The sequence below is a fragment of the Macaca fascicularis genome, chromosome 7 (assembly GCF_037993035.2).
Source record: "Macaca fascicularis isolate 582-1 chromosome 7, T2T-MFA8v1.1".
In the NCBI taxonomy this organism is placed as follows: domain Eukaryota; kingdom Metazoa; phylum Chordata; class Mammalia; order Primates; family Cercopithecidae; genus Macaca; species Macaca fascicularis.
The window spans coordinates 27,545,908-27,572,179 of NC_088381.1; the positions used below are offsets into that span (position 1 = coordinate 27,545,908).

At 45.8% G+C, this 26,272-nt stretch overlaps 1 protein-coding gene across 7 annotated transcripts in view; it reads right to left on the bottom strand.

Moving 5' to 3' along the window:
- Positions 1-4,761, bottom strand: part of TNFAIP8L3 (TNF alpha induced protein 8 like 3) — a 37,994-nt gene extending 33,233 nt beyond the window's left edge. The window contains exons 1-3 of one of the 7 annotated variants that reach the window (XM_073995807.1): positions 2,471-3,564; positions 2,205-2,300; positions 442-2,049 (exon numbers count right to left, since the gene is read on the bottom strand). Coding sequence is in view for 1 of the 7 variants with exons in the window: in XM_005559554.5 (XP_005559611.1) it covers positions 4,407-4,458 (52 nt within the window). In the remaining 6 variants the exon portion in view is untranslated. Of the gene's footprint in view, positions 1-441; positions 3,670-4,406 lie in introns of those variants that run through there. The other 6 variants (XM_073995805.1, XM_073995804.1, XM_073995806.1 and 3 more) reach the window with 6 other exon arrangements.
- Between the last annotated feature and the right edge of the window lie 21,511 nt (positions 4,762-26,272).

Consider the following 26,272-nt stretch of genomic DNA (forward strand, 5'->3'; position numbering starts at 1 on the left):
CGTTACCCAACACAACATGCCACTGTCTCTTTCAACTCTCCCTCTCCTTTCACTGCTTTTGTACAATCTGTCACCAACTTCTGTTGCTGATTTCTCTGAAATGCCATTTGCACCCTTCCTCTTCTGTCTTGCCTTAGTGCCACTACCTTTTCTGATGTTGTGGCCATACCCTGGGAGTTGAGGTGCCAAGTCCAGGCAAACCTTGCATCTGTCCATCTCTGCCAGATGTACATTCTGAAAACTCAGCTTTCATTTGGTCACATCTCTGCTCAAGAATCATAGGGGCTCCGGAGGCCCTGCCAAGACCAACTTACTCCCTATACTTACCTAGCTTTATCTCCCAGAACTCCCCATTATGTGCCCTCTATTCTAGCTGCCTTCCTGTTTATTTGTGCCTTTTGAGACAAGTTGTATGACTTCTGGAATGTCCTTCCCTCTCACCTGCCACCTCCTCAACAGGATCCTATTGAATCCGATCCATTCCTTCAGTTGGTTCACGTGGACCAAGCTGAGCATGTAGGGGAGGAGAGAGACAGGAAGGGCAGAGTTAGGGGCCTGGTGTTTTCCCAGTCCTGTTTTTCTCTTGTGGTTCCCCTACCATATTCTGACTCCATCACCTGGAAATGCTTTTCTGCAGCACCGACCCAGGCACAAAGGCACCATCAGCTGGATTGCCCTGGACCATCCAGTTGTGGGAGGAAGGAGCTTATCTGCCCTCAGCTGGGTGGGCTGTCTTGATCTTCCAAGCCAGAAGGGGGAAAAAACTGACGTCGCTAATGTTTACTCCCCTGTTGCTTCTTAGGAAAGACTTAACAACTCCCAAGTGAATGCATCAAGCTCTGGGATTTCTGAGAGATGGATGGTGGGTTTGCCAAAAGAAAGAGTGCCAAGTTGGGTCTCTGGAAAGAATCCAGTGTTCCATAAACCTTGCCTCTTCCCTAATCATAGAAAGATCCATAAAATGATAGAAAGGCAGCGGAGAATGCAGGCAGCAGAATGACATAGAAGCATCATTCTGTGCTTCCTGAAAAACAGAAAATGCAGATGGAGACAAATTTCATCCTCCGCCCCACCCTCCACTGCAGTGTGTTGCTCTATGAGAGATCTGCTCTGCACGCACAAAGTGGGGGGAACTTTGGAAGAGTCTCTTGAAGGTGGTACAGTAAAAAGTGAGTTGTCTTTGGAGATTTTCTTACTTCTCTGCCAATAGGTGACTAGAAAGGTGACTATGATGGGCAAAAGTGGCAGGGAGGAAGGTGAGCACCTCCTATGTTTCCTGCCACCTTGAAGGGAAAAGGTTTACCAATGGAATAGGGGAGGTGGAGGGCAGGGGATTGCCTCCTCTTCTTCCACTTGAAGCACCATGAAAGAAGAAACGCTTTCATCTCCACGTTAGCAGGTGGATTGAGTAAGGGGTTCTCTGTTTTTTATAACTTTCCCTAGAGGCGTAGGAAAAGCTGGTGAAAGCAGCAGGTTGGAATATCCCCATCTCATGCCTTGTGCTGGAAGATGGATGAAGATGAGAAGAGGTAAACTAAAAATACTTCCTCAAGCACACACACACGTGCACACACAAGAGAGAATGAACAAGAGACTGAAAAGGAGAAAATACAAAACAAATCTCTTTAGGCAGTTATATTAATGTGATAATAACAACATCAACATTAATTGTTTTACTCATGCATTTATATTTTAAAACACTGGAGTTCATTATTTAGCAATATTCTTACAACAAATAATCCAATCAGGTAATAACCAAAATAACAGCTACCATTTACTAAATGATTACCAGGATCACCTCTCATGTGTTATTATACTGAATCTTCATAAACCCCTATGGTACTATTGTTATCCCCATTTTACAGAGTGGGAAACTGAGGTTGGAGATGTTAAATAACTCGTCCATGAGGTGGAGATTGAAACTCAGGTCTGTCCAGTTCCAGAGTCCAGCCTTTTACTCTTACAATGTCCATCTTATGGCAGGGCTTTTCCACAAATTCAGGAAATGGAAAGGCATGGACGAGGAAACAGCCTTTATGACTCAATTCCCTGTGAGGCAGATACACACACACATATAAGTTCTCCAAGAGGTCCCACTCTGCTGTACTTCTCAGTTACACCCATTCAGCTTTCATAGATACAGGTCCATGGATGAATGTCAAGTTTCTTGTAGGGACAAAGGTCAATCTCTAAGGAGAACATACCTCTCATCTAACCTGCATCTGAATCCGCAACAACGGTTTCCATTTGACAGGATGCAGCCCTAGCAAGGTGGTGAATTAACATCCAGCTTTGAAGCACTGTCATACAGGAGAATACTTTAAGACGGAATATAATGAGTGAGACTGAATGACATTTAGCAGAATGGCTTGTGACATTAAAATACATGTTTGACTTGTGAGATTTAAGCACACGCAGAAAGAAGTGACTGCAGAAAACAGTAAGGCGCAAACAAATGGTGACAGCTCACGAGAGCAGGCTGCGCTGTTCTTCATGGGGTCCATCTGACCTTAGTGATGTTTGCTGTCAGCTACACAGACGCCTTCTGACACAAACTGACCGTGAATATAACCGGGATATTAAACACTGGGGCAGGCTGGAGAGAGAAAACAACAGGGTGCGGAAGAATTCTTTTCCTTCCCTTTCACCGAAGTACCAGGGATTCTGAAGATACTCCTCCTTCCCCCGGCTTCTCCTCCTTCCTCTTTCTCTAAGCCTCCTTATCCTCCTCCCCCTTCTCCCTCAACCCCTTAACTTCAACCAGAAGAAGAGATGGAGGGTTGGGCAGGGTAGCACAGAGAATGCTGTTCTTGGGATTTTGAGAGAGTTAAGTGTCAGTGTCAATGTCTCCCTCCCGCTTGCGCTCTCGAAATAGATACACACAAAACACCTACTGGAACCTTTAAATGATGACAGGAGATCCACAAGCCACCTGTGAAGCAAAATCTCAGCACTTTATAGTCACAGAAACATATAGGCATGCAAAGGGCTCATGTTTATGAATTATATCCACATATACCTACGCAAAGCAGGTGGCTCTCGCACACACACAGGAACCCTCAAATACAAACATCTTGGCATTTCCTTTCCGCCAGCCTTGACCCTTCCCACCCACCCAAAGGTGCTGGCCACAGCCACCCTCTGTGGGGCCAGATGCAGGGTGAAGGGCGTCACTAGGTCCTGGCTACTCCGGCTGTGAGACGTGGGCAAGCCCTTTACTCTATGGGAATCTTTGTAAAATGAAAATAACTGCCTGGCCAGGGGCTGTGAGTATGAAAGGGTATTAATAACACACACAGGGCGCTGTCCTGCTTGGTTCCCGAACCTCCCTTTCCTACACCCACGGCTGGAATGATGGTGACTTCTGTCACTTGGTCCCCACCGTCAGTATTCTAGTGTGACACTGGGAAGAGTGGGGGGCTTAGCCAGGGCCGCGGTCTGTACAGGAGGGTCCCAGCCCGCAGGTCCCGGGACTGCAGGCCCAGGGCTAACCTTCAGAGCTGCACGAGCGCCGGGAGCCGTGGGCACGTACGGAGGGCGAGCCGGTCCCAGGTGCGTAGACCCGTGGGTGGGGGGCGGAGCGGGCCAGTGGAGGTGGGCAGAGCCCGGCGGCAAGTCGACCCACGGCTGTGGGTGGCTTCCTCCTGTTGCTCAGGATCAGGGAGTGGCGGGGGAGGACATTCTTTTTTTTTTTTCTTCCCTAAGTAAGCATCCACCTATTTCCACCTATTGCTTTAATAACTATCGATTGTGAAAAGTCGGTGGGGCCTCTTAAAGGAGAAGACCAGCTCCGCGCCCCCGCGTCTGTGTTCGGGACTCGTCCGCGGGGACCTTCTGGACCTTCTCTGCCGGCTGCGCGGCAGCGATGGACGAGCGCCTGTGCACGGGCTCGCCTAGCAGCCTCGGGAACCGCAGCTGCAAGATGTGGTTTGACCCCTGCCCCATCCACTCGCGAGGCCTTTTCTGCTCAGAGCCCCCAGTCACGTTCTTGGACCCAGTCACCTGCTCGGCAGCGCAGTCCCGGCGACCCAGGTTCGAGGACCGGGCCCGCGCTCGGAAAGTTATTTCAAAAGGCAGATATGTTGCAACCCTCTCTGCAGCAAACTACAGTACGCGGATTCCCGAACCCTTCCCCGCCCCCACCCAGCCCGGGCGACCAGAGCCCGCCGCAGGAGACTGGCAGCAAGGAGAGCCACCCCTGAATGCACCTTCCCTTCCTCCCGCGCGCCCAAGTGCAATGGGGTTGGGGGAAGACCCAAAGCAAACTCACGGCGCGGAGCAACCGCCAGTCGTCCTGGCCGGGAAGGGGTCCGGCTGCTGAGGATCGGCTTCCCGATTTCATGCCCCAGCCTCCCCTCCTCCCCAGCCCCAGCCCACCAGGCTGGGCCGTCGCGGCCCCTCGGTACCTGCGGCGGTCACGGGCTCCCCCTCGCTCTGCTCCCCGGAATCTGAATCCATGCTGCGGGTTGCTGACTGGGCGTCCACGGCCACCCGCCCGTCTGCGGGGCGCTCGGGCAGCCGCGGCGCACTCAGTGCGGACAGCGGAGCGGCTGGAGCCCGGGCGGCGCGGGCTGGGCGGTGCGCCGCGGCAGCGGCCAGGGGGCGGCTCCGCAGAGGCGAGCGCCGCCCGCGCCCCGCTCCCCGCGTCCGCCGGCCGGTGCCTGCGCGCTAGGCGAGCGCAGGGCGGAGGGTGGGGCGCGCCGGGAGAGAGATGGGAGGAGGGAGGGGAGGCGGGAGGGCGGAGGAGCCAGAGCGTCCGGCGCCCAGTGGGCTCCAGGCTGGGGTTAAATACCCCGGGGGCGGCGCCGCGCCTCCCTACCCGCGCCCTGCGTCGGAGCCCTTGGACTTCCCCCGCGCGGCGAGGTTGTGCTGGTCTTGCAAGGCCGAGCCCCTTCCCTAGGGTGAGGCCAAGTTTGTAAGATTCCTAGGTGAAAAAGCGCTTCAACTCGCGCAGGAAAGGAGAGGTTCCGAGTGTTCCGAGTTATGGGGCTGCCAGGGTTCGAGTCCAACTCCACCGCTCAGAGACCTTGGATGAGACCCGTGTTTTCTCACTAGGCAGATGAGGGAAGGGGGCGGGGGGGAGTGATAAGGGAAAGGGGCGGGGTGGGGGGAAATGACAGTTTCCTCGTAGGACTGTTGTCGGAAGTAGTAAGACAAGGCATGTGCGGGACAGAGCGCAGGGCCTGGCACCTAGCGACGAAGTAAAGACACAGGCAGGTAATGCTAACTCTGGCTGTTTGAATCTTCTCCCGGCGCGGGCAGGGCAGGTGGGGCAAGCCGTGGTGAAGCTGGTTCCGGGGGCTCGGTGAGTCCGAACCCTGACTCGCCTGGAAGGCTGGAGTCACCCTGCCAATCAAGCAGCCGTGCCACTTCGCGCCCGCGACTAGAGAGGGGCCGGAATAAATTTTAAAAGCTTTTCTTTGTAGATGGGATTAAACACAGAGTGCTAAACTTCCGTAACACCCTCCTTTCTGAAAGGCGGTGGGGAAGCATTTGTAAACCTATTTACTAATTAAGAGCTCAAACGAGGGAGGAAATGCACGGAGCACTGAGGCCTTTTTTTGTTGTTGTTAATTCTTGGTTATCTATATGCTCTTGTTGTCTCCCTATTATAGGCTCCTACACTCACAAAGCCTCAAGATGGGTTCTCTGCATGTCAAGTCTGCCCAGAGAGTGCAAACTATTGGCCGGAGCAAAAGAAAATCAAGAAGAAAAAGTCTACTAAAAAGCGCCACTTACTGAACGTTTCCCTTTGTGTCCTCATGTAATCTGTACAATGACCCAGTGAAGAATTAAGGTTGCACCATTTGAAAATACTTTTTGGAAGTAGAAAATGGTTGACAGTTGGCAAGTTCATAGAATTCAACTTATTTTCACTCCCATTTTACAGATGGGAAAAGTCTCAGAGAAAGCAGATGATGTCCCTGTGGTCTCAGGTCATCCAGTAGGTAGGTGAGCTGGGACTTGAAATCAGGACCTTCTGATGTCCAGATCTGCTCCTGACTGCTATGATATAGTGTCATAAGTGAGTTTTGGCTTCTGGTCTACCTGAGGGCTGCCTTCTTTAGTGAAGTGTGGGCTTAACAGAGTGCAAATACCACTCTACTTTGTGTTTGCAGAAAACAAAGGATGGCCAAGCTCAGGGACTCTAGTGATAAAAGTTGGATGGATATTGATGAAATGGTCAAAAGAACCCCACAGTGGATGTGTTATCTTGGGCAAATGGCTAAATGTCCCTCGATTTCCTCAAGTGTTGGTGTCTCCTTCATAGGGCGTTTGTAAATAAATTAATGAGTGTGAAAGCTATGCCTGGCACACAGTGAATGTTTGATAACTGGAAAGAACACTAATTCTTATATCGAATGGATCCCATTTAGAAAAACAAAATATTTTAGAATTGCATTTTTTAATGAAAAAAACTGGAGGCCGGGCGTGGTGGCTCACGCCTGTAATCCTAGCACTTTGGGAAACCGAGGCGGGCAGATCATCTGAGGTTGGGAGTTCGAGACAAGCCTGACCAACATGGAGAAACCCCATCTCTACTAAAAATACAAAATTAGCCGGGTGTGGTGGTGCACGCCTGTAATCATAGCTACTCACGAGGCTGAGGCAGGAGAATCTCTTGAACCCGGGAGGTGGAGGTTGCAGTGAGCCAAGATCATGCCATTGCACTCCAGCCTAGGCGCAACAAGAGCAACACGCTGTCTCAAAAAAAAAAAAAAAAAAAAAGAAAGAAAAAAGAATGGCAAAATTTGGATACAAGATGATTCTCAAAAAACAAATAGTTGGGATCATTTAAAAAGTTTGCTATAATAGCTTTGCAGTCATAAGGTAAAATAACAATGATAGCTTCACAGAACAGAGCATATGGGATTGAAAAGGCATTCAGCTTCCTCTAAAGGTTGTGCCTAGATTCAATAACAGGAAATGTGAAACTTTCCCTATTTCCTTAGATCTCCTTTCCTTGCACTTCATGGAAGCTTTTTTGGTTTTGTTTGTGTTTTAATGTACAGGTAGCCTGGGTTGCAGTGTGAGGGAGACAGACCACAGAGACATGTATGGATAACAGCAAAAAAGAAATGGAGAAACTGCTGGAATTTGATCAACAGTAAACAATGTACTGAGAACACACATTTACAACACATGTATGCTCATCAGTCATCAGGTCTTCACTAAGTATCTAGTACATTTTGACCCAGAGAGAAATGCTTGGGGCATGCGGGGGGTGAGAAAGAACTGGTCAAGGTATCCTGAAAAGTCTTTGAGTTAAGTTCTTAGATAATGCCTATTAATTTACCTGCACCTATATTCATTCATAGTATATTTCTGCGAAAGGAGGCAGACATAGAATGAAAAATTGAATTGAATATGGAATTAGACAATGGGGAAGAGAGATCCAAACTAAATAAGGTCTTCATTCCAATTTCCTATGATGTGCAATCTGTTGTCATGGGACAGCAAGACAAAGGGAAATGACTATTGGCACGCGTGTGAATTTAATGAGGAACATTAGTGGAACATACCTTATCTCTCCTCCCAGTATGGAAAAATCTGTGTAAGAGAAGGAAGTCCTTAAAATAGTATCCTATGACCATCACCCCAACTAAAACAGTGAAATCTGAGGTGGTAAATCTCCTTTTACAAACCAGTTCTGATGTATTTCTTGGGGGGGAAAAAAAACTCTTAAGAAACAGAAAAGGGGAAAGGGTTTCTGTAGTTCCTCTGTATATTTTTAGAAAAATGGCATCACTTTGCAGACTTGAATCTAGAGTCTGAGGGTTATAAACCAACTTCCTCAGTGTTTCCACTACATCTTTTCAGCCTGGCAGCTCTTCAGATATACAAGTTTCTACCACTCATTGGTCATTTCTTAACTCGAGTGAACAAAATTGTTGGCTTTTTAAGGAAATTGCCTGTCTGGTGGGTAAAGCATATCTATTTGTAAGGTGTCAAGAAACAGATAATAAAATAGATCCATTTCTGCTAACACAATAATACTCCTTTAATCTGAGCCAGTGCTATGACTCATCTGCCTGTCTCCTCTTGTGGGATGGAAAGGGAGCTGTCTGCAAACCTTCAGCAGTGGGAGGAGGGAGGGAGATACTTTTCACATGTTAGGGCTGCTGCTCTGCTTTGAAAACCCACCAACTCTAGAACTGCTGTTTTCTCTAGGCTGAAGAGGCCTTTGGTCCTTAGAGGTGCGAGGTTGGCCCTATTTTTGATAATTTATCTCAAGGTAGACTTTGATCCCGAGGAAGCTTCTACCCAGAGCTAAGGAGGCCTCCATGGACTGTAGGTAAGCTGGAGAGCAGGGTCCAAGCTAGTCAATGTCCATCTAACAGAACAAGGTGCTAGAAGACAGCCTTGAAAAAGGGAGCTTTTCCTATTTCTTTCTTGCCAGTAAAAATAAGCTTTAATTAGTCCCCCCTCTTGTTTAAAAAGTAATGCACATTACTAGAAAAATTGGAAAATACATATAAACAAAAAAGAAGAAAATAAATTAATTCGTAATTTTACCAGTTGCAATCATGGTTAACGTATGTTTTAAAAAGTTTCCTTCTATATGTGTACAGTATTCGGCTTTTATAAGTTACTTTTTCCTTTTAACAATATGTTGGGAACATCATTTCATCTACTCTTTGATAACATGATTTTTAATAGCTGTACAATTTTCTACTGGATGAGTACACCATATGTATTTAAACAATCCTCTATTGTTGAGCATTTAGGTTGTTTACAATTTTCTGCTATAATAGTATCAATCAATATCCTCATGTCTAAATCTTTGCACACATCACTAATCAATGCCTGTGAACTTTCAGCAGCCTCCTTGGTTTACCTTGGGAGAGAGAAACAAGAAAGAAAATTGCAGCTAACAAAATAGTTGTTGTATATATCCCAAGACTTTAAGGTTATCAAGACTTTTCATGGGTATAATCTCCACTAGGCAGTGGGTGGCTTATTTGAGTTCATTCTTGCATTTGTCCAGCATCAATTGAGCCCAGAGGGGATTTCTATAGGTTTAGGAGAAGAATACAAAGTTTCCTTCCACACTTTCTTTGTGGGCAATGTGTCCTCTGCACAGCCCCATCCAAGTCCAGACCCCTTGTAGGAGGCAGAGGGCGGATGAGGCTGGCAACTTTGTCATTCAGCTATTCTCCTGGGTTCTTAGCTTCTGTTTCTTGAGCTGCTGCCGGCAGGATAGCTTTCTGTGTGGTTAATGCAGTTATAGTGACTCAAAAGCACTGATCCAAAGGGAGAGGGAAATTGGGAAGGAGAAAGGGAGAAGAGAAAGAGGGAGAGAGAAGAAAACTCTATGGGCCCAACCTCTGTTGTGCCCTAGCCCAACCCTATGGGGTTATTTATAAGCCCTTGAAACGGCAGCACCAGGATCTTTGGTTCAGCCCCACTGGGAGCCTCCCTGATCACATATGGTGTGTGATCTCATTTGTGGCATTCATTTTGGCTGTGGGATGTGACTCCACTGCTGTATGAGAGCTGTTCTTACGAGCATCTACACAGCTTGTATGTGGGTACCCTAAGTGACTGCTGAGCTCTGCCCAGTGCCTTCCCATCTTCCTGGATCCTTACACAGCTCTATGGCATAGAAAAGACCAGTATTATTCCCACAAGGGAGAAGATGGAATCAAGACCCATGAGGCTTCAGTGGCAACTAGAGTCTTTATGGTTTTCAGGATGATAGGAAAGTACCCAAAGACTGGGTGGGGCAATGTTACCCCAGTTTTCAAAGAGAAGAAAGGAGTTGATTCCAGATTTAACAAATTGGTGACTTTTTTGTTGCTGTCTAGCAAAAGTCTGGAACAAAGAGGTTTATAAGCATTTAAAGAAGAGAATTCTGATCACCAGCAGCCAACATGGGTTCCTTACCATGTCCTGCTAAAATAACCATATTAACTTTCTTTAAACAGAGTCATGAAGTGTATAAATCAAGATAATTTTATTTTACTTGGTATGTATCAAGTATTTGTTGAGTACCCTCTGTGTTTCAGGTGCAAAATGAAGGGAAATGACTGTCACAGATACCATATATTGTGATTTAAGTTTTGAGGAGGTCTTACACAGTTTCCTTGCTGCTAGGTGGATCTGGAGCTGGTTGAACAATCCTACGCAGTGAGCTTTGATTCATGGGCTTTGAGTTAACTAGGAGGGAGGTCTCCAGTGGAGTGACACAGAACTCTGCACTTGGCTCTAGTTTATTGTACTTTTTTTTTTTTTTAAGACAACAACAAGAGTAGTGATTTAGGGAAAGAATTTGATGCTTGTGCTTATCAATGGTATAGATTACCATACTAACGCAGGTCAGAGAAGACAAAATCGTGTGGGAAAGACATGTGGGTCTTAGTTGTCTATAAGAGCAACATGAGTCAACAGTGGGATAATAACTGTATTGCTACAATAAGGGCAGGAATAGTTCTTCTGTATTGGAGCTAGTCTTATAGACACCTGGGGTCTTATGAACATCTGGTGCCACATTTTAAGGGACATATCAGGAATCTCCCCAAGGTGGGGGAATCAAGATGTTGAAAGCGGCTTGGAAACCATTCTGTATGAGAAAGTTTGAATGTCAGGCTGGAGAAGGCCAAAACACAAAACCAAAAACAAAAACAAAAAAATCCAAAGAAGGCATGACTGGATTCATGTCCTTAAATGTGTAAAGACTTGGCTTCTAGGCTGATGTGGGACTAATGGATAAAAGTTATAAGAAGGGAGAATTTGGATCTTGTGCCAGTCCTGGCCTGCCTGTCCTTGCCCTTTCCATCCTCTGTATGGAAAAGGGGCTGACCCCTACAGGCTGCATTTGCCAGGCCCCTGTACTAGCTGGTTTCTAGCTGGATAGAGCCAGTGGGAGGCACTGGCAGAAGATGGGCAGGTTGGGGAAGGAATATTCTCCCCTATCCTCTGTCCCTCAATCTTGGCACCTTTGACAATTGCTGTATCTCCTCTGTGGCTCCAGCTCCCACCGAATGGACCTACTGTGGTTCCAGCTTTCATGAGGTGATACCAACCCCTTGGCTCCAGTAACAGCAACTCCTCCCTTTTCTCCTCCAGCCCAGGGTGGCAGTGACTTCATGCTGTTGCTAATGTCTAGGTTACCTCACTATCCTCTGGCTTCTCAAACCTGTGTAGCCAGTTCCCTGCATTGCATGATCTCCTTTGAAAATATGTAAAATAGGGCGGGGCGCGGTGGCTCACGCCTGTAATTCCAGCAGTTTGGGAGGCCGAGGCAGGCGGATCACTTGAGGTCAGGAGTTCGAGGCCAGCCTGATCAACATGGAGAAACCCTGTCTCTCCTAAAAATACAAAATTAACCGAGCGTGGTGGTGCATGCCTGTAATCCCAGCTACTCGGGAGGCTGAGGCAGGAGAATTGCTTGAACCCAGGAGGCTGAGGTTGTGGTTAGCCAAGATCACACCATTGCCCTCCAGCCTGGGCAACAAGAGCGAAACTCCATCTCAAAAAAAAAAAAAAAAAAAAAAAAAAAAAAAAAAAGAAAAAGAAAAGAAAAGAAAATATGTAAAACATTTTCTTAGTTAGACCTCATTGATACACATGTACCAGTGGTACAGGAATAAGAAAGTGTTTTTTAATGATTACAACTGGATGACCATGGGTAGGGGTATTGTGGGAGGCTGCAGTCCACGACTTTTAGGATTCCTTTGGAAATTCACACATGGAAAGGAAACGATGTGTCCAAGTCCTGGGAGTGGCAGAGCTGAGACTAGAGCTCAAGGCTCCTGATCTCCAGACAAGCAGGCTTTCATCTGATGCTGACTCTTCTCCTGCGCATGTCTTTAAAAATATCCTCCCGTGGTTTATGTTAATCATCCTTCTGATCTGTGGAAGGGAAAATTGAATCTCCTAAATTTGTTTTTTCTTTTAATTCTCTAATGTTTATGTGACAACCCAGTTCAATAATGCTTACTCACTAATTATTTTACAGAACAAATATCGCTCGCCAAGTGTTGAGTGGAACCTTTTGTTCCTCCCTTCAAAGCATTTTCTACTTAGAAAAGCTAAATACATGTTCCAATCTGGACGGTTCCATTTTTGTAAGTCTCTGATTTCATAACATCTACGCCCAGTCGAGGGCTGTAGAAGGGGGAAGAAATGTTCAAGGTCACCTAGTCTAACCCCATCACTTTAGATATGAAGAAATAAATCTAGAAAGATGGAGTGGTTTGCCCAGAGTTAGGAACAACTGGGACCAGAACCCATGTCTCTGGCCCTATTTCAGGATTTCCCATCATATTACCATGCTCCTTTATGGCCTGTATACTCAAGCCCAGGACAGCAGTGACTTCCTGCTGCTTCCTTTACTACATCCAGTTTTCATTTGGTTTACACCCTCACTTCCCAAATCTCTCTCCCCAGTACTGATCTTTCCTCTCCTTTTACCTCCTGTACACCAGTGTTCTAGTAGATCATATACATCTGGAATGGAATTAACAAAAGCAGGACTTGACCAATACCTCTTTTCAATTTCTTCATCTCATCAAAGACTCTCTCTCCTCTCCTCCCCTCCTCTTTCCTCCCCTTCCCTCCATCTCCCTCCCTTTCCCTTCCCTTTTCTTCTTTTCTGGGTTTTCAAACTTTCCATTCCTCTCTTCTATCTATCCAACATTTTCTTTCCCGCCAAGTCTTCCCTTGGCATTGTCCTTAAACTGATCCCTCCCTTTTGTGTTCAAAGCAGTCTGCCTGGTTGAAGCTATCAACACTTCTAAAAGAGGAATCTTCCATGCTTGGTTGCCATAAGCCTTTGCTCATTCTCTGAGGAGGCATAAGTTAATGTTATCCCTTAGTAAGACACCTGGGCCTCTCTCCATTGCTTCTCTGGCCTCTTGACTGTGGCTGTGGGCATCTTAACACCTCAAACATTATTGCAGAGAAGGGAATTCCTTCCATGGCCAAGGATATCAAATTTATTTTATTTAAAACCATTTACAGACATCATCCCATGAGAGTTTCCAATGTTTCAACAACTTTCTCCTTTGACTGTCACTATCAATCTTAGCTGGTTTTTAGATCTTGCCAAATTTGTGTTATCTAGGCATTCATAAGCGGTTAGATTTATTGAAGCTCTTTCAGGATAGCATTACAGCATAATGTTTGAGTCACAGTGACCTCATTCAAGTGGACTGGTCCTCTTCTAAAACACACACGTTGATACCATATTTCCAGTTAGCTGAACTGTGGTCTTCTATCCTTCCAAACTCTGTGTTACTTTCTTCTAATGTGTATTATGTCTCAGTCACATATTTTGTCAAAAACCCAGGAACTCGGTTCATCCTCCACATTCCTGTAACTCATACCTTAACTTCTCTTGATGAAATTCATAAGTCCAAGGATCAAATATTTGGGTTCTGTCCCAGGAAACAAGCATGTGGGACATGTGCCTTATTCCTTAGTATAGGTGATATTGCTGCGAGAGTTAAGAGGAATGAGGAGTTACTGGCAGGAAAAAGGAGAGCCTGTGAAACCAGGAATCACTTCCCAACATGCTCTCCTCTGCTAGTACAGAGTGGAGGGTGAGGTCAGTGCAACCATTCTCACCTCAATCACATCTTTCCAACAATTACATCTCCATTGTACTGAAGATGCTAACAGCCTCCCAGTTCCCCAGGCTTATAGTCTCCAAATCAGTGCCCTTATTTCTGTCTTCCTTGCTTCAATGCTGCCATCCAAAGTCCTATCAACATCTGATGCTATTTCTACCATGAATCTCTTCATTTTACCCTTTCCTTTCCATCTTCACAGGCTCCCTCCTCCCAGCTCTCTCCTGTGTCTTGATTGCTGCAACAGCACTCTCTTGGCTATCTCCCCTTATCCATCCCTGCCCAAATCCAGCTACACCCAAGCCAGAGTTCAAGCTTTCTCAGCCATCCTAGAGCCGGCCTCTTTACTAACCTGCTATGCTCACCACTCACAGGAAAGTCCTGAATATACACCAAAACAAAGAACTACCCAGAGTCCACACAGCAAGGAGTTTGTCATAGCCCAGCCACATCCTGCATCTGCGCCGTGTCAGTCTGTTTCTGCTCTCTGCCCTGCTGCTGCATGTCTTTCCTCTTGCTCTCTGTCTGCTGCAGCTTCGTCCCTGGTGTGTGCACTCCTGGCCCCTCCTTCCCCCAGCTTAAGGCTGTCTCCTCCCTGCCAGTGGATGCTTTGCTGTGATGGCTGGAGGTTTTGGCTCTCCGACCTGGCCTTGGGCCCTTCTCTCTGAATTATCCTCATGGGACCTTCTGGCCAGCGTGCCCTTGTGTTCCTGGAACCCACATCCTCTTAGCTTTGCCTCTAAGTGAATCAATGTTGAGTAATTTCTGCTGTGTTGGAGTGAAGACACCTGGATTTTTGTTCTGGCTGTTCATGAATTTGATGTGGAGCACTAAATAAGAGATGGGCTGCCTGTGCTGGCCCTCTTCAGATGCCAGCTCTGTGCATCCTCACCACCTTGCATGCTTTGCACATGACTCCCCGCCCCTATATTCTCTTCTCTGCCAGTTCCTGAGCCAGTGTCGACCAAGTCCCTTTCCCCTCTGAAGATGAAAAGATAAGGGGATGAGTCTTGTTTGTAATGTGGCATCCCTTGTACCGTGGACCCCTGTATATCTATTGACCTGCAGTTTCCCCTTTGGCTCTGCCTCACAGAGTGTGGAAACAAGTGTGCTTGGGTTTTGCCGCAGTTTCCCCATTTGGACTCAGGTGTCCTTCTTGGGACAGTAGCCCTAACTTGCACACTGACTCTTTAGGAGGTCTGGTCATTTCCCATTACTTGAGGTAACACTAGCAAGTCAGTTTTCATCTCTAGGGAGTGTATGTAACACTACCTGCCATTTAGTGGACTCTTACTTTGCTTCAAAAATTAATTACATTGGACTTTTTGAATGACCAAAAAAATTTTTTTAACTACCAGTTGCATTATAGTACCTTTAAAAAATATGATCAAGAACCAAGGAGAAATCAGAAAGTAAACACCCCTAAGCTATCAGAAAAGGTATCCTTTACTCAGGAGAGAGTCCTGTAGGCTCTCACTCATAGTCTAGTTTTCTTTCTTTACCCCAAAATTCTATCAGGAGGGCAGGGTAGAGCAGGTGCTCCTGTCTACACTCACTTTACCTCTTACTCACCTGATGGCTTCCTACTGCAAACACCTGCAGGCTTTTGATAGTGCCTGGGAGTTAAGGGCAGTGGTTCTAAGAGAACAATGGGCAAGATTTGGAGATGAAATCTAGGTTCCTGCCCCTTGTCTGGGACAGTTCTGCATAGTCTTATAGAAGTTCTGGCAGGACTGAAGCCCAGCTGTCCACAGGGGTTGAATAAATAACCTCTCAGGAATGCACCTGGATGGGCTTCCTGGTACTTCCTGAGATTGCCTCCCAAACAACTACCTCTCAAGTCCTTAACTCAGGGTCAGCTTCTGGAGAAACTTATCCTAAGACATGCTGCAAGAACGAAAAGCCAAGAAATGATGGAAAGAGAAAATAGCAGAACTCTGAAAAAATGCAGACAACAACTAAAGTATTTTGGGGTCCTGTAGCCCTTTAACAAGGACCACTGGGACACAAAGATATGTGGCATAGTTTCTCTACACACTGAGGGCTGGTGTGTAGTGATCTGGGTAGAGTGTATTCTTTTTAAGAGGCCCCAGGAATACGTAAGATATTTGAGAAAAGGTTCTACCTGAAAAGTGAACATAGGTTGTGATACTCAAAGGAATGGTTTGTTGGCTATCTAGAATCTTGAGTTTACTGAATGCCCCTTTCCCTGACGACCAGGATTTATTGGATTTTTAGTTGAATAAAATTCATTGCCGTTAAGACTCAAAGCTCCCAGTTCTTGCAGTTTGGTGCTTTAAGATTCATTTCCTTTATGTTTTTCAGTCTTTGATGCTGTCCCTTCTCATCTCCTGTTGCATAATGGAATTAGTTTTTTGTTTTTGTTTTTTAAATATGGCTTCCCACAGAAGCCCCCTTTCCTTCTCGGTCATTTCAGTGTCCTTTCTTGAGCACCATTATCTCATTCCTGGGGTAAGGGGATCAGTTCTGCATTCAATATTCCAAAGGCCAGTACAGTGCACTGAGATTTGTACTTCTGCTTTGTTTCCAATCCAAAATGATTATTTTTTTTTCAGTTTTCATCCAGATGTTTGATATCATGTAAACACAGCTTGAAAGTGTTCCTGAACTGCTTACAGATATATGCCAGTGACACCCTTTCCAAATTATATATAATGATTCTCTGGGTCTATTTATATCCATGTCATAGTCTCTGGCTTGAATTTTAGCTATAAGACTAAGTTGAAAGAAAGTGAAAAATTCATGTGTATGAGTAAATTATCCACTTGATTAAAGACTCCAGATATTTGGAAATGTTCAGGGATTGATGCCATTTTCCACTGAATGCTGACATGTCTGTAACCATGGTGTTATGCCTGGATGTTTGTGTCCATTCCAAACTCACATGTAGAGGCCTAGCTTCTATGTGATAGTATTGGAAGAGCAGGCCTTTGGGAGGTAATTAGGGTTAGATGAAGTCACCAGGGTGGGACCCTTATAATGGGATTAATGCCCTTAGAAGAAGAGACACAAGAACTCTCTCACTCTCTCTGCTCACGAGAAAGGTCAGCTGAGTACACAGCCAGAAGGTGCCCATCTGCTACCCAAGGGTAAAGCCTCACCAGAAACCAATCATACTGGTACCCTAATCTTAGACTTTCAGGCTCCAGAATGGTGAGAAAATTCGTTTCTGTTGTTTAAGCCACCTAGCCTATGGTATTTTGTGATGGCAGCCTGAGCATACTAGTATATTTGAGGACCCAGATTCTGTTGAGCCATTTAGTTTATGGTCACAGTGACTCTCAAATGTGCTGTATCCCTATTTAGACTATACCTAATAGACCAACTTATTTAGACTTATTCATCTAGCGTTGACACCAAAAAGATACCCTTTAAGGACCAAGGGTCTGCTCAATTCTTATCAAAGGCTTTATTGCAAGATATAGTATGTATAGGTGATTGCATAGAGGATGTTGTAGAAAATTCTGTTTTCCAAAGATGGCGGCAACCATACCTCCCATCCACATGCTTTTTTATAATGTGATGACATACCTTCTACCAAGAAGTGGGGTCTATGTCCCTTTTCTTTGAATCTGGGTGGGCTTGTGACTTGCTTTGTAACCAACCAAATTCAGTGAAAGGGACTTCGGATAACTTCTGAGGCTAGGCCAGAAAAGACTATCCAGCTTTTGTCTGGCCCTCTGGGACATTCACCTTTGGAGCGCTTAGCTACCACAGAAGAATTCTGATTACTGTCAACCTCCATGCAGTGAGGCAGGCTGGGCCATGTGGATGAGCCATGTGTGAGTTCCCCTGTCCCAGCCAACAGCCAGCACCAGCCATCAGCTGCGTAAGTAAAGACGCTTCCAGATTCCGGCTTTCACATTGCCCCTGTGTGAACACCAAATATCACAGAACAGAGCAAGCTATCCTTGTTGTTCCCTATCCACATTACTCTTGCTCAAAATTGTAAGCAAACTAAAATAGTAATTTTAAGCCACTAGGTTTTGGGGTAATTTGTTATGTACCTATAGTAACTGGAACAAATGTACATCTCATTGATTCCTCTTGCCAGGAAGATCCCACACCTGAATCACACTAGTCCAGCAGAAACCTACCTTGCTTAGATCTTGTCTTCAGCTGCTCTTGGGTGTGGTGCCCTGGTTTGTACCAAAAGGCAGGATCAGAGGCAGCTATTCTGTAGAGATACTGTTGAGGATGGAACAGAGTTCACTTAGGCCTTACTGCAAGAAAAACTGTGCTTTCTTGAAGGAACTGGTATCTTGTAAACATTGTGATTCTTGTCATTGCTCAGTTTTCCCTCTTTGCTTTGGCTTCTCTGATGCTTGGGACCAATTTTGGAACCAACTTGTAATAATTAATCTTATCTCTTTATATCCTGCTGTATTTATTTTTGTGGCCCCTCAAAAACTTCTGGAACAACATGAGGTAAGTGAATTAATGAAGGGAAAAAATGTCCCTCAAATCACTGTAATGTTTGAGATTATTTTTAGACTGAGCTAGTTCCAACATATAACTTTATTACAACTAAAAACCAAACATACTTTATACTCTCTAAAACAAAAATGCAAGAAGCTAAAAGGGGTAGTCTAAGCCAGATATTAAAAGAAATAATCATCACTACAAGGCAACAAAATATCATGTAGTAAGCAAAATAATGAGATCTTTAGACAGGAAAAATAATATTTCTTGAGCACACACTGACTCCCAGGCACATATTTTCTAGGTCCTTTAGGTACACAATTTTATTTAACCCTGATAAAACAGCTCCAGGGGCATGCAGCTATCTTATTTTGCTGAAGGCATAGATCAGATCCTATTCATGTGAACACCATGCAGATATAATTCTTTTGTGGAGATGGGGTTTCGTTGTAATTAGTCATGGCCCAGAAGAAATTCAGTGCCCTGGCAGGGAAGGTGAAGTCACAAGAAGGAATAGTGACATTCCTGCAAGGGATAGCCTCTTACACAACCATTACTTTCTGAGCTCACACTTTCAGAACAGGATGTTTCATTTTCTTTCTTCTCTTCCACATTATCACCACTGTGCCCTGACCTCCTCTGGAAAATAACAATGCTTCTTCAATGAGGCTCCCTGGAAACCTCTCAGATGTCAGCCAGACTGTGGGTGAGGCTTCTGTCATTCCCAACTCTGACAGCCTGCTTGTTTCTGGGCACTGACACACAGAGGCATGCCATTTCTCCCCACATATGGACGGGAACTGGGAAATGTGTTCTTGGTACCAAAATAATTCCTCTCAATGGATTCAGTCATGAGCAGATCAGGCAAGCATCGTGACCATGGGCTTCTGGGTGGGGCTTAGACATTCTTGCATTTTGTGTCATGAATTGTTCACTGTAATGATACCCTGCTTGCTGCCCTCTTGGTGAGGCAGTGATTTTAAGCACCAGAAAGGAGAAACCCTGACCTGTGGGTAAGAACTCCATCCAAGACCTAACCACAAGCTGCTGTTTATCTGGGTAATACTGCTGAAACTATGACTTAAATTCTCAAATTTCTCTAATGACTTGTCTGTGTAAATGATCTTTTGGTTACTACTGGAGTTATAAGTAGGTACAAAGTGACTCAAGGGGTGATTTGGGTGAGCCAAACAGCCGGACACCTTCTCCCTGCTGACCGTGGTGCCTGAAGTTCTGTCATCAGTGGTTCATACCACTGAATCAAAAGGAATTTTTCAGTGTCCAAGAGTTCCCTAATAAAAGTTTTCCTGGATTGATACTTGAAGCAGGTAGATGGGAGTCAAGGTAAGCTACTGCCCTCTGTAAACTCAGCCCTCTCCTCCCCAATTCCCATCCCACTAGCAACTGGTACCTGTGACCTTCATAAGGTCCTGGTTCGGTCCTGGCCAGTTCTGTACCAATTCAGGATGTTAGTGTCCTTCACATGCCAGCAGATGGGGTTTGGCAGTTCACTCACTCATTATTAAGTCAGCAAATAGTTATTGGGCAGGTCCATCTCAGGGATCAGGCATTTTGGCCAGACTCTGGGCATGCTGGAGTGAACAAAGTCCCTGCCTTCATGGAGCACACATTATAGTGTAGGAGATAGAGAATAACAAGTTTACCAGTAATACACATGGGTCATATGGTGGCAAGTACTGTGGAGACAATGAGGTGGGGCTGGAGAGTGAAAGGGATGGGGAAACATATGAATGATATTGTATATGGCAGACAGAGAGGTTCTCTTGCCTGAGGTGACAATTGGGCAGAGAGCTATAAGCAGTGAGTGAGCTATTGGGACCAGCACGCCAGGACAGGGAGTGGCTGGGGCAGAGCACCTGAGTGGGAGCCTGCTTGGTGGGGCTGAGGAACAGCAGGAGGCCGGGGTGGTTGGGTGGAGGCATGGAAAGGGTGGTAGTGAGGAAGTCAGAGAGGTGGGGTGACAGGAGCAGTTACTCCTGATTCCCCAGTTCGAGTGCCTGGAACGCCTGGAGTAAGCCCTGGTAGAGCACTCACTCAGGAGCTCCCTCCTGAGCCCTGGTGCCCTGGATGAGGCCCTGGAAACTGCCTGTCAACTCCCTTGGGGCTGTAACCCCCTTCCTTCTCTTCTGCATCAGCAAATATCATCCCGGCTACAGGGTGCTTTCCAGGGCTCTCCCTGGGATGAGCTCTATAGCCTTTGGTTGGCCACTTCCCACCTCCCCTGCACAAGCAGCAGGGGCAGGCATCTCTCAGGTGGCTCCCCTTAGCCCCAGCCCTATTCTGTCCCAGATTCTGTGCTACCCCCAACCCCTCCCGACCATCCTCCCATCCCTTTACTGAGCTTGGGCCTGTTTGTGTGAAATTATCAAAATTGCTGTGAGAGCAGTTGTGGGCAAACACCTTCCACCTAGCAAGTTCAGCCAGGGCCCGCCCTAGGTAAGCCTCTCCCGCCCTGGGGAAATGTACTGAGTGCTTGCTATGTGCCAGGAGCTGTGCCTTTCATATGTCAAGATTTCATTTAATCTACCCCACTTCTCAATGAGGTAATACTACTAAGTTTTAGCCCAATTTTGCAGATGAGGAAATGGAAGCCCAGAATGGCTAAGTAATTTGGCCAAGGTCACACCGCTGGTAAGTGGTGAAGTTTTGGTTGAAACCCAAACCTGTCTTCCCCAGAGTTCTTCTCACTGAATGTGTGCAGGAAGAGGTTCTGAGCGGAGAATGATAACAGGGATAGCTCTATTGCTCTAGGCATCAAGGAGCTACTCTATGCATCCTGCTCACATTGTTCGCCCACCAGGAATGAAGATCCTGGAAACTCTCCCATCATCCTCCACCAGTGATAGCTCTACTATTCCAGCAACCAAAACAGCTCTGTTTCTCTGGCCTGGAGTTCCCTGATTCCAAAAAGAAAAAATCCTGCATTTGTAGTATTTCCCCTGATGTATAATATTCTTTTTCCTGGCCCTAATGCCTAGCCTCTTACATCCAACTTTCATTGAATGCCTGGTGGGTGGCAAGGGCTGGGAACACAAAGCCAGTGACAGCCTGGTCCCTGCCATCATGGGGCACCCAGAGCAGAGGACCAAGTGACCTCTCAAGGCAGCTGCCCCATGACACTGTTTTCCTGATGGAAAAACCACACTGTTGTCTTCCCCCACAGTTCCCCTCAGATCTGCAGGTTCTTATTGAGCAACTATTACCTGTCAGATATGGTCTTGGGCCTGCTGAGGACACAGTGAAAAATGAGACCCTTCCAGTCTTAAGGAGTTAATAGCTAGATTTTGGGGGACAGGAGGCCATGCGGAGCAGGTGCAAGACAAGTACCCCAAACCCTCTGCTAGCAGACAGAATATAAGGCCTTTTCTTGCTGAGCTATGTGTTTAAAAACAAAACAAAAAGTAAATAAACACAATGCCATTTCAACAAGATGAACCTGAAATGAAAATGGAAAAATATTTTAAAATTTTCATGACATTCAAACTGAAAATTATTTTGAATTAAACTGGTGTTTTGCAAAAGTTCCACATTTATCTCACTCGGCTTTTTGAGAGCTTTCTAGTAGATTAGGAAGCTCCTGTGCAACTGGTTAGGTCAGTTTTCACTCAGCCTCCAGATGTAGAACTCATAGGGAAAATCAATCCTGTTTCCAGGAGGAATTACAAAAACACAGATTTGAAGGCAACTTTCTTTGGCTCAGAAAGTATCACTTGTTTTCTATTGCAGTTTCATTTGGGTCTCCTCATTCCTCAGGGAGAGCCAGGAGAAGGCCCAATGTCCCCAGAGCTGTGAGCTACTGGGTGCTGTTGGGAGATCATTTGGCACTCTGAAGTGCCAAATGTCCTATCTGCCACCAGGCGTGTTCCCCATAATCTGCTACAGTGCCTAAAATTCTACCATGAAAGGTTTGTTGGTTTCTTCGACAATGTTTTCATCACACTACCTCTGGAGGCATTATCTCCCAGCAGCAGAACTTTTTGAAGGGGGATGATGGTAATGCAATGGAGCTCTTTCTGCAAATGAACTCTTGTACCAAAGACCCTGGCATACATAATTCAGATGCAAATTAGGGATCTCCCTCTCCTTGCATTCTAGGTGAGATTCTCTAGACATCAGTCTCTCCCCAACTCTACCTACTTCCACAGGCTGATGAAGCCCTGGGGTGTGACAGTCTTGTGGTCCCCTCAGCTTCTGGCTCCTGCGTCCCATTTTCTTTCTTTTCTTTTCTTCTTTCTTTCTTTCCTTCTTTCTTTCTTTCCTTCTTTCTTTCTTTCTTTCTTTCTTTCTTTCTTTCTTTCTTTCTTTCTTTCTTTCTTTCTCTCCTTCCTTCCTTCCTTCTTTCTTTCTTTCTTTCTTTCTTTCTTTCTTTCTTTCTTTCTTTCTTTCTTTCTTTCTCCCTCTCTTTCTTTCTTTCTTTCTTTCTTTCTCTCCTTCCTTCCTTCCTTCCTTCCTTCCTTCCTTCCTTCCTTCCTTCCTTCCTTCCTTCCTTCCTTCCTTCCTTCCTTCCTTCTTTCTTTCTTTCTTTCTTTCTTTCTTTCTTTCTTTCTTTCTTTCTTTCTTTCTTTCTTTCTTTCTTTCTTTCTTTCTTTCTTTCTTTCTTTCTTTCTTCCTGTCTGTCTATCTGTCTGTCTGCTGGAGTGCAATGGCGTGATCTCAGCTCACAGCAACCTCCGCCTCCTGGGTTCAAAAGATTCTCCCACGTTCAAGAGATTCTCCCACCTCAGTCCCCTGGGATTACAGGCATGCGCCACCACACCTGGATAATTTTTTGTATCTTTAGTAGAGATGGGGGTTTCACCATGTTGGCCAGGCTGGTCTCGAACTCGTGACCTCATGATCCGCCCACCTCAGCCTCCCAAAATGCTGGGATTACAGGCGTGAGCCACCATGCCCGGCCCCCATTTTCTTATACATCCCCCTCATGCAGAGCTCAGGCACACTACAGTTTCCATGGGCACACATCGTGGTGAGTGTTTTGTGAGTTTTGTGGAGATCCCTGAAGATTTCAGGGATTTCTCAGGAGAGTTCATTCTGTTGTCAGGCTCACCCTTTTGTCCTTTGACTTCTCCTCACATCCAGATTCTCTTGGGGCTCCAAATTTCTCTCTCTGCACTTGGACTATGTAACTCCACCTGGCTCGGGTGAATCTCTCTTCCCTGCCGGGAAATACACTCCCTCTCCAACATCCACTCACTGCTCAAGCCTGGGACCGGTCATCCTTCCTTCCTTCTCTCTCTCTCTGTGTCTCATGTCCAAATACCAAGTCGTGTCTACCCTAAATGCCCCTATTTCTTAAGGCTGGATATAAAATTTCAACATGGGGGTGCTCAAAGAATATCTGCTGGTGGGAGGGGTACAGGGCTGGGGGTTCATTTCCTAGCTGCAGGAGCATAGCTAAACACTGCTTTGAATTTAACTTTCTGTTTATTGAGGTGACTTTTGGAGGTGCTTTGATCGAGATTATGGGAAGTGGTTAAAGACCCCTAACCTCTCTGCCACCACTGTTCTTTCTCTCAGTCCCTGCCACCACCGTACCCTCTGAGGGAGGCAGGGCAACTACACAGCTTCGCACCCAGAGTCCCTGCCTTTCCGCTCCTTCTGACCCATTTTCCACGCAGCCCCCAGGACTGGCTTTCTGCAAGTTGAATCCAATCCTGCTGTTTCTCAGCTTCAGTGGTCCTTGTGGCTAAAATCCAAATCCATTATACAACCTGCAGGGCCTACCAGTCTGGGCCCACCTCTCCAGCATCAGTTCGGCCTCCCTCAGATCAGCCACACCAACCTGTTTTCAGTGCCCTGGGTGCCTCTGTGGTGTTTGCACAAACTGTTACCTCTGCCTGTAACACTCTACGTGCCCCATTACCTGGTGAAACCCTTTGGATCTCTGCTTACCCGCCCAGCTAGACATCACTCCCTCTGGGATATGTTCCTGATGCCCTAGGCTACCCCATAGGGTGCTGGTATGGCAATTTTTTGCTGAAGATAATAATAATAATAATGAGAATAATAATAGTCCCTAAGTCGAGGGCTTCCCTTGCTGACTATATTGCCAGCCCTCCTTTCCAGACAAGGCATTTTGCCCAAGATTGTATCCCAAGTCTCTGACACAAGCCTGGCAGATCATAGGTGCCCAGTAATTATGTGCTGAATAAATGAGTGAATGAATGAATGAACAGGGTGCCAAAGGGATGTTTCCATGTGAAAATAGATCTCATGATGTTTCATCTGGAAAAGAGACAACACGCAGGGGCGGGGAGGCTGTGCACGATCACTACCTGAGGTTGCTGTGAGAGATGCTGGAGAATTAGAAATGAGGTGCACAGAGCCTGAGACCCAGTAAGCTTTCATGGAAGAACACTTCCCCACCCCCATGCCCATCTCCTGATTCCTTCTCCCACTACCCTCCCCGAGTGCATTGAATGAGGTGCAGGAAACAGAGAGTTTAGAGAAGCAGGTTTCTGGCCCTGAGAGAAGTTTCGAACAGACCATTCTAGAAACGAAACAGGATCCTAGTGATGGTGACATCCCTGCCCTGCATCATATGATGTTGAGAAGGGGAGCCACATGCCAGAAGGGGTGGGCAAGGGGAAAGATCAGATGGCCCTTAGGTTTCCTTCTCTCTCCAAGAAGATGATTCTATTATGTCATCTTTTCATAAAATTCTTCTTTTGTTGCCTTGATTTAAAATAGGTATAGGGATGTTGCAAATTCAAATATGAGAGAAATCTCAGGAAAATTACGTTACTAGGAAACCAAAAAGGTTTGGCATTCTTTCAAGAGGAATTTCTATTCTGTCATCATATATTGTTCCTGAGGTCCTGCCAAACCGAATTCTTTGTATGTGGCAAAGTCTTCTTTGGGCTGGATTCACTCCAAAAATGGCCAAGGCTAACATCTCTGGGCACCAAAAGCTACTTGTTGGTTATGGCCTTTCTTGCCCTTTTAGGAATTAAAACCTAAAGCAGGATTTTAAAGTAAGCTTCTTATTCCAAGCAGGAGTGTGGATTTATTCTGGACATTTGGGCTCTGTCAATAAAACATATAACATTTCTCCACCTTGGCACTATGGCATTTTGGGGCAGGTGGTTCTTTGTTGTTGGGGGCTGCCTTTTGCATTGTATGATGTTGTGGCAGGATCTTTGGCCTCTACCAACTAGATACCAGTAGTACCTCCCCAGTTGTGACAACCCAAAATGTTTCCATATATTGCCAAATGTCTCCTGGGGAAGCAAAATCAACCCTCATTGGGAGCCACTGGTCTAAATAAAAAGAATGGAAGTAAGTTGTGTAGATGTTCAGTTACTCTAGGTAACTAACCAAATTGCACCTGGAACCCAGCTTTTCTGACCTCACAATTTGGGCCTAGGAGGTAGGACCTTGATGTGATTAAGATCAAGAACCCAAAGTCAAATGATCTGCGTGCATATCCTGGGCTTCCTATCTCAAATTCTCAATCTTTGTGAGCTTTACCTTCTTCATCTGTGAGATGGGCCGATAATTGTACTTAATCCTACTGGTGGTCAAGAGGATTAAATGAGATACGGTTTGCAAAGGCTTATCACAGCACCTTAGTAAGGCTACAAGTCTTGTGACCTATTATTGTTTGTGACAAAAGCTCTGTAGGCCAAAAAAGATAATCTATTCTTTGGCAAATAACTTAAATACCTGCATGCATTCCATATTGGACAGCATAGGCTAACTGCTATAACAAACAACCCTGATGTTTAAGCAGCTGAACACAATAAAAGTTTATTTTTCACCCACCCACTAGTTCATCACAGGTGTTTCTCACAGGGCTGCTCTCTGGGAGGCTCAGTCCCAAAAAGTGAGTTGGGAACCCAGGCTCCTTCCATCTTGTGGCCCTGTCTCCTTTAGGATCTTTCCTAAAGCATGAATGTTTTGTGCAAATTGAAAGAATTCTGAAGTCAAATAACTTTGAGAAATAATACACTAATGAACTCTTTCTTGGAAATTCAAAGTGCTATTAGCATGTGAAGGACTCTGATAAGTTCTGCAGTAAAGAAACCTGTTGGGCTTTGTTTAACCCAGTGTTTATTAAAAAGTTAAACTTCTGGGCCAGATGCGGTGGCTCACGCCTGTAATCTCAGCACTTTGGGAGGTCGATGGGGGTGGATCATTTGAGGTCAGGAGTTCAAGACCAACTTGGCCAACATGGTGAGACCCTGTCTCTACTAAAAATACAACAATTAGCTGGGCATGGTGGCATGCACCTG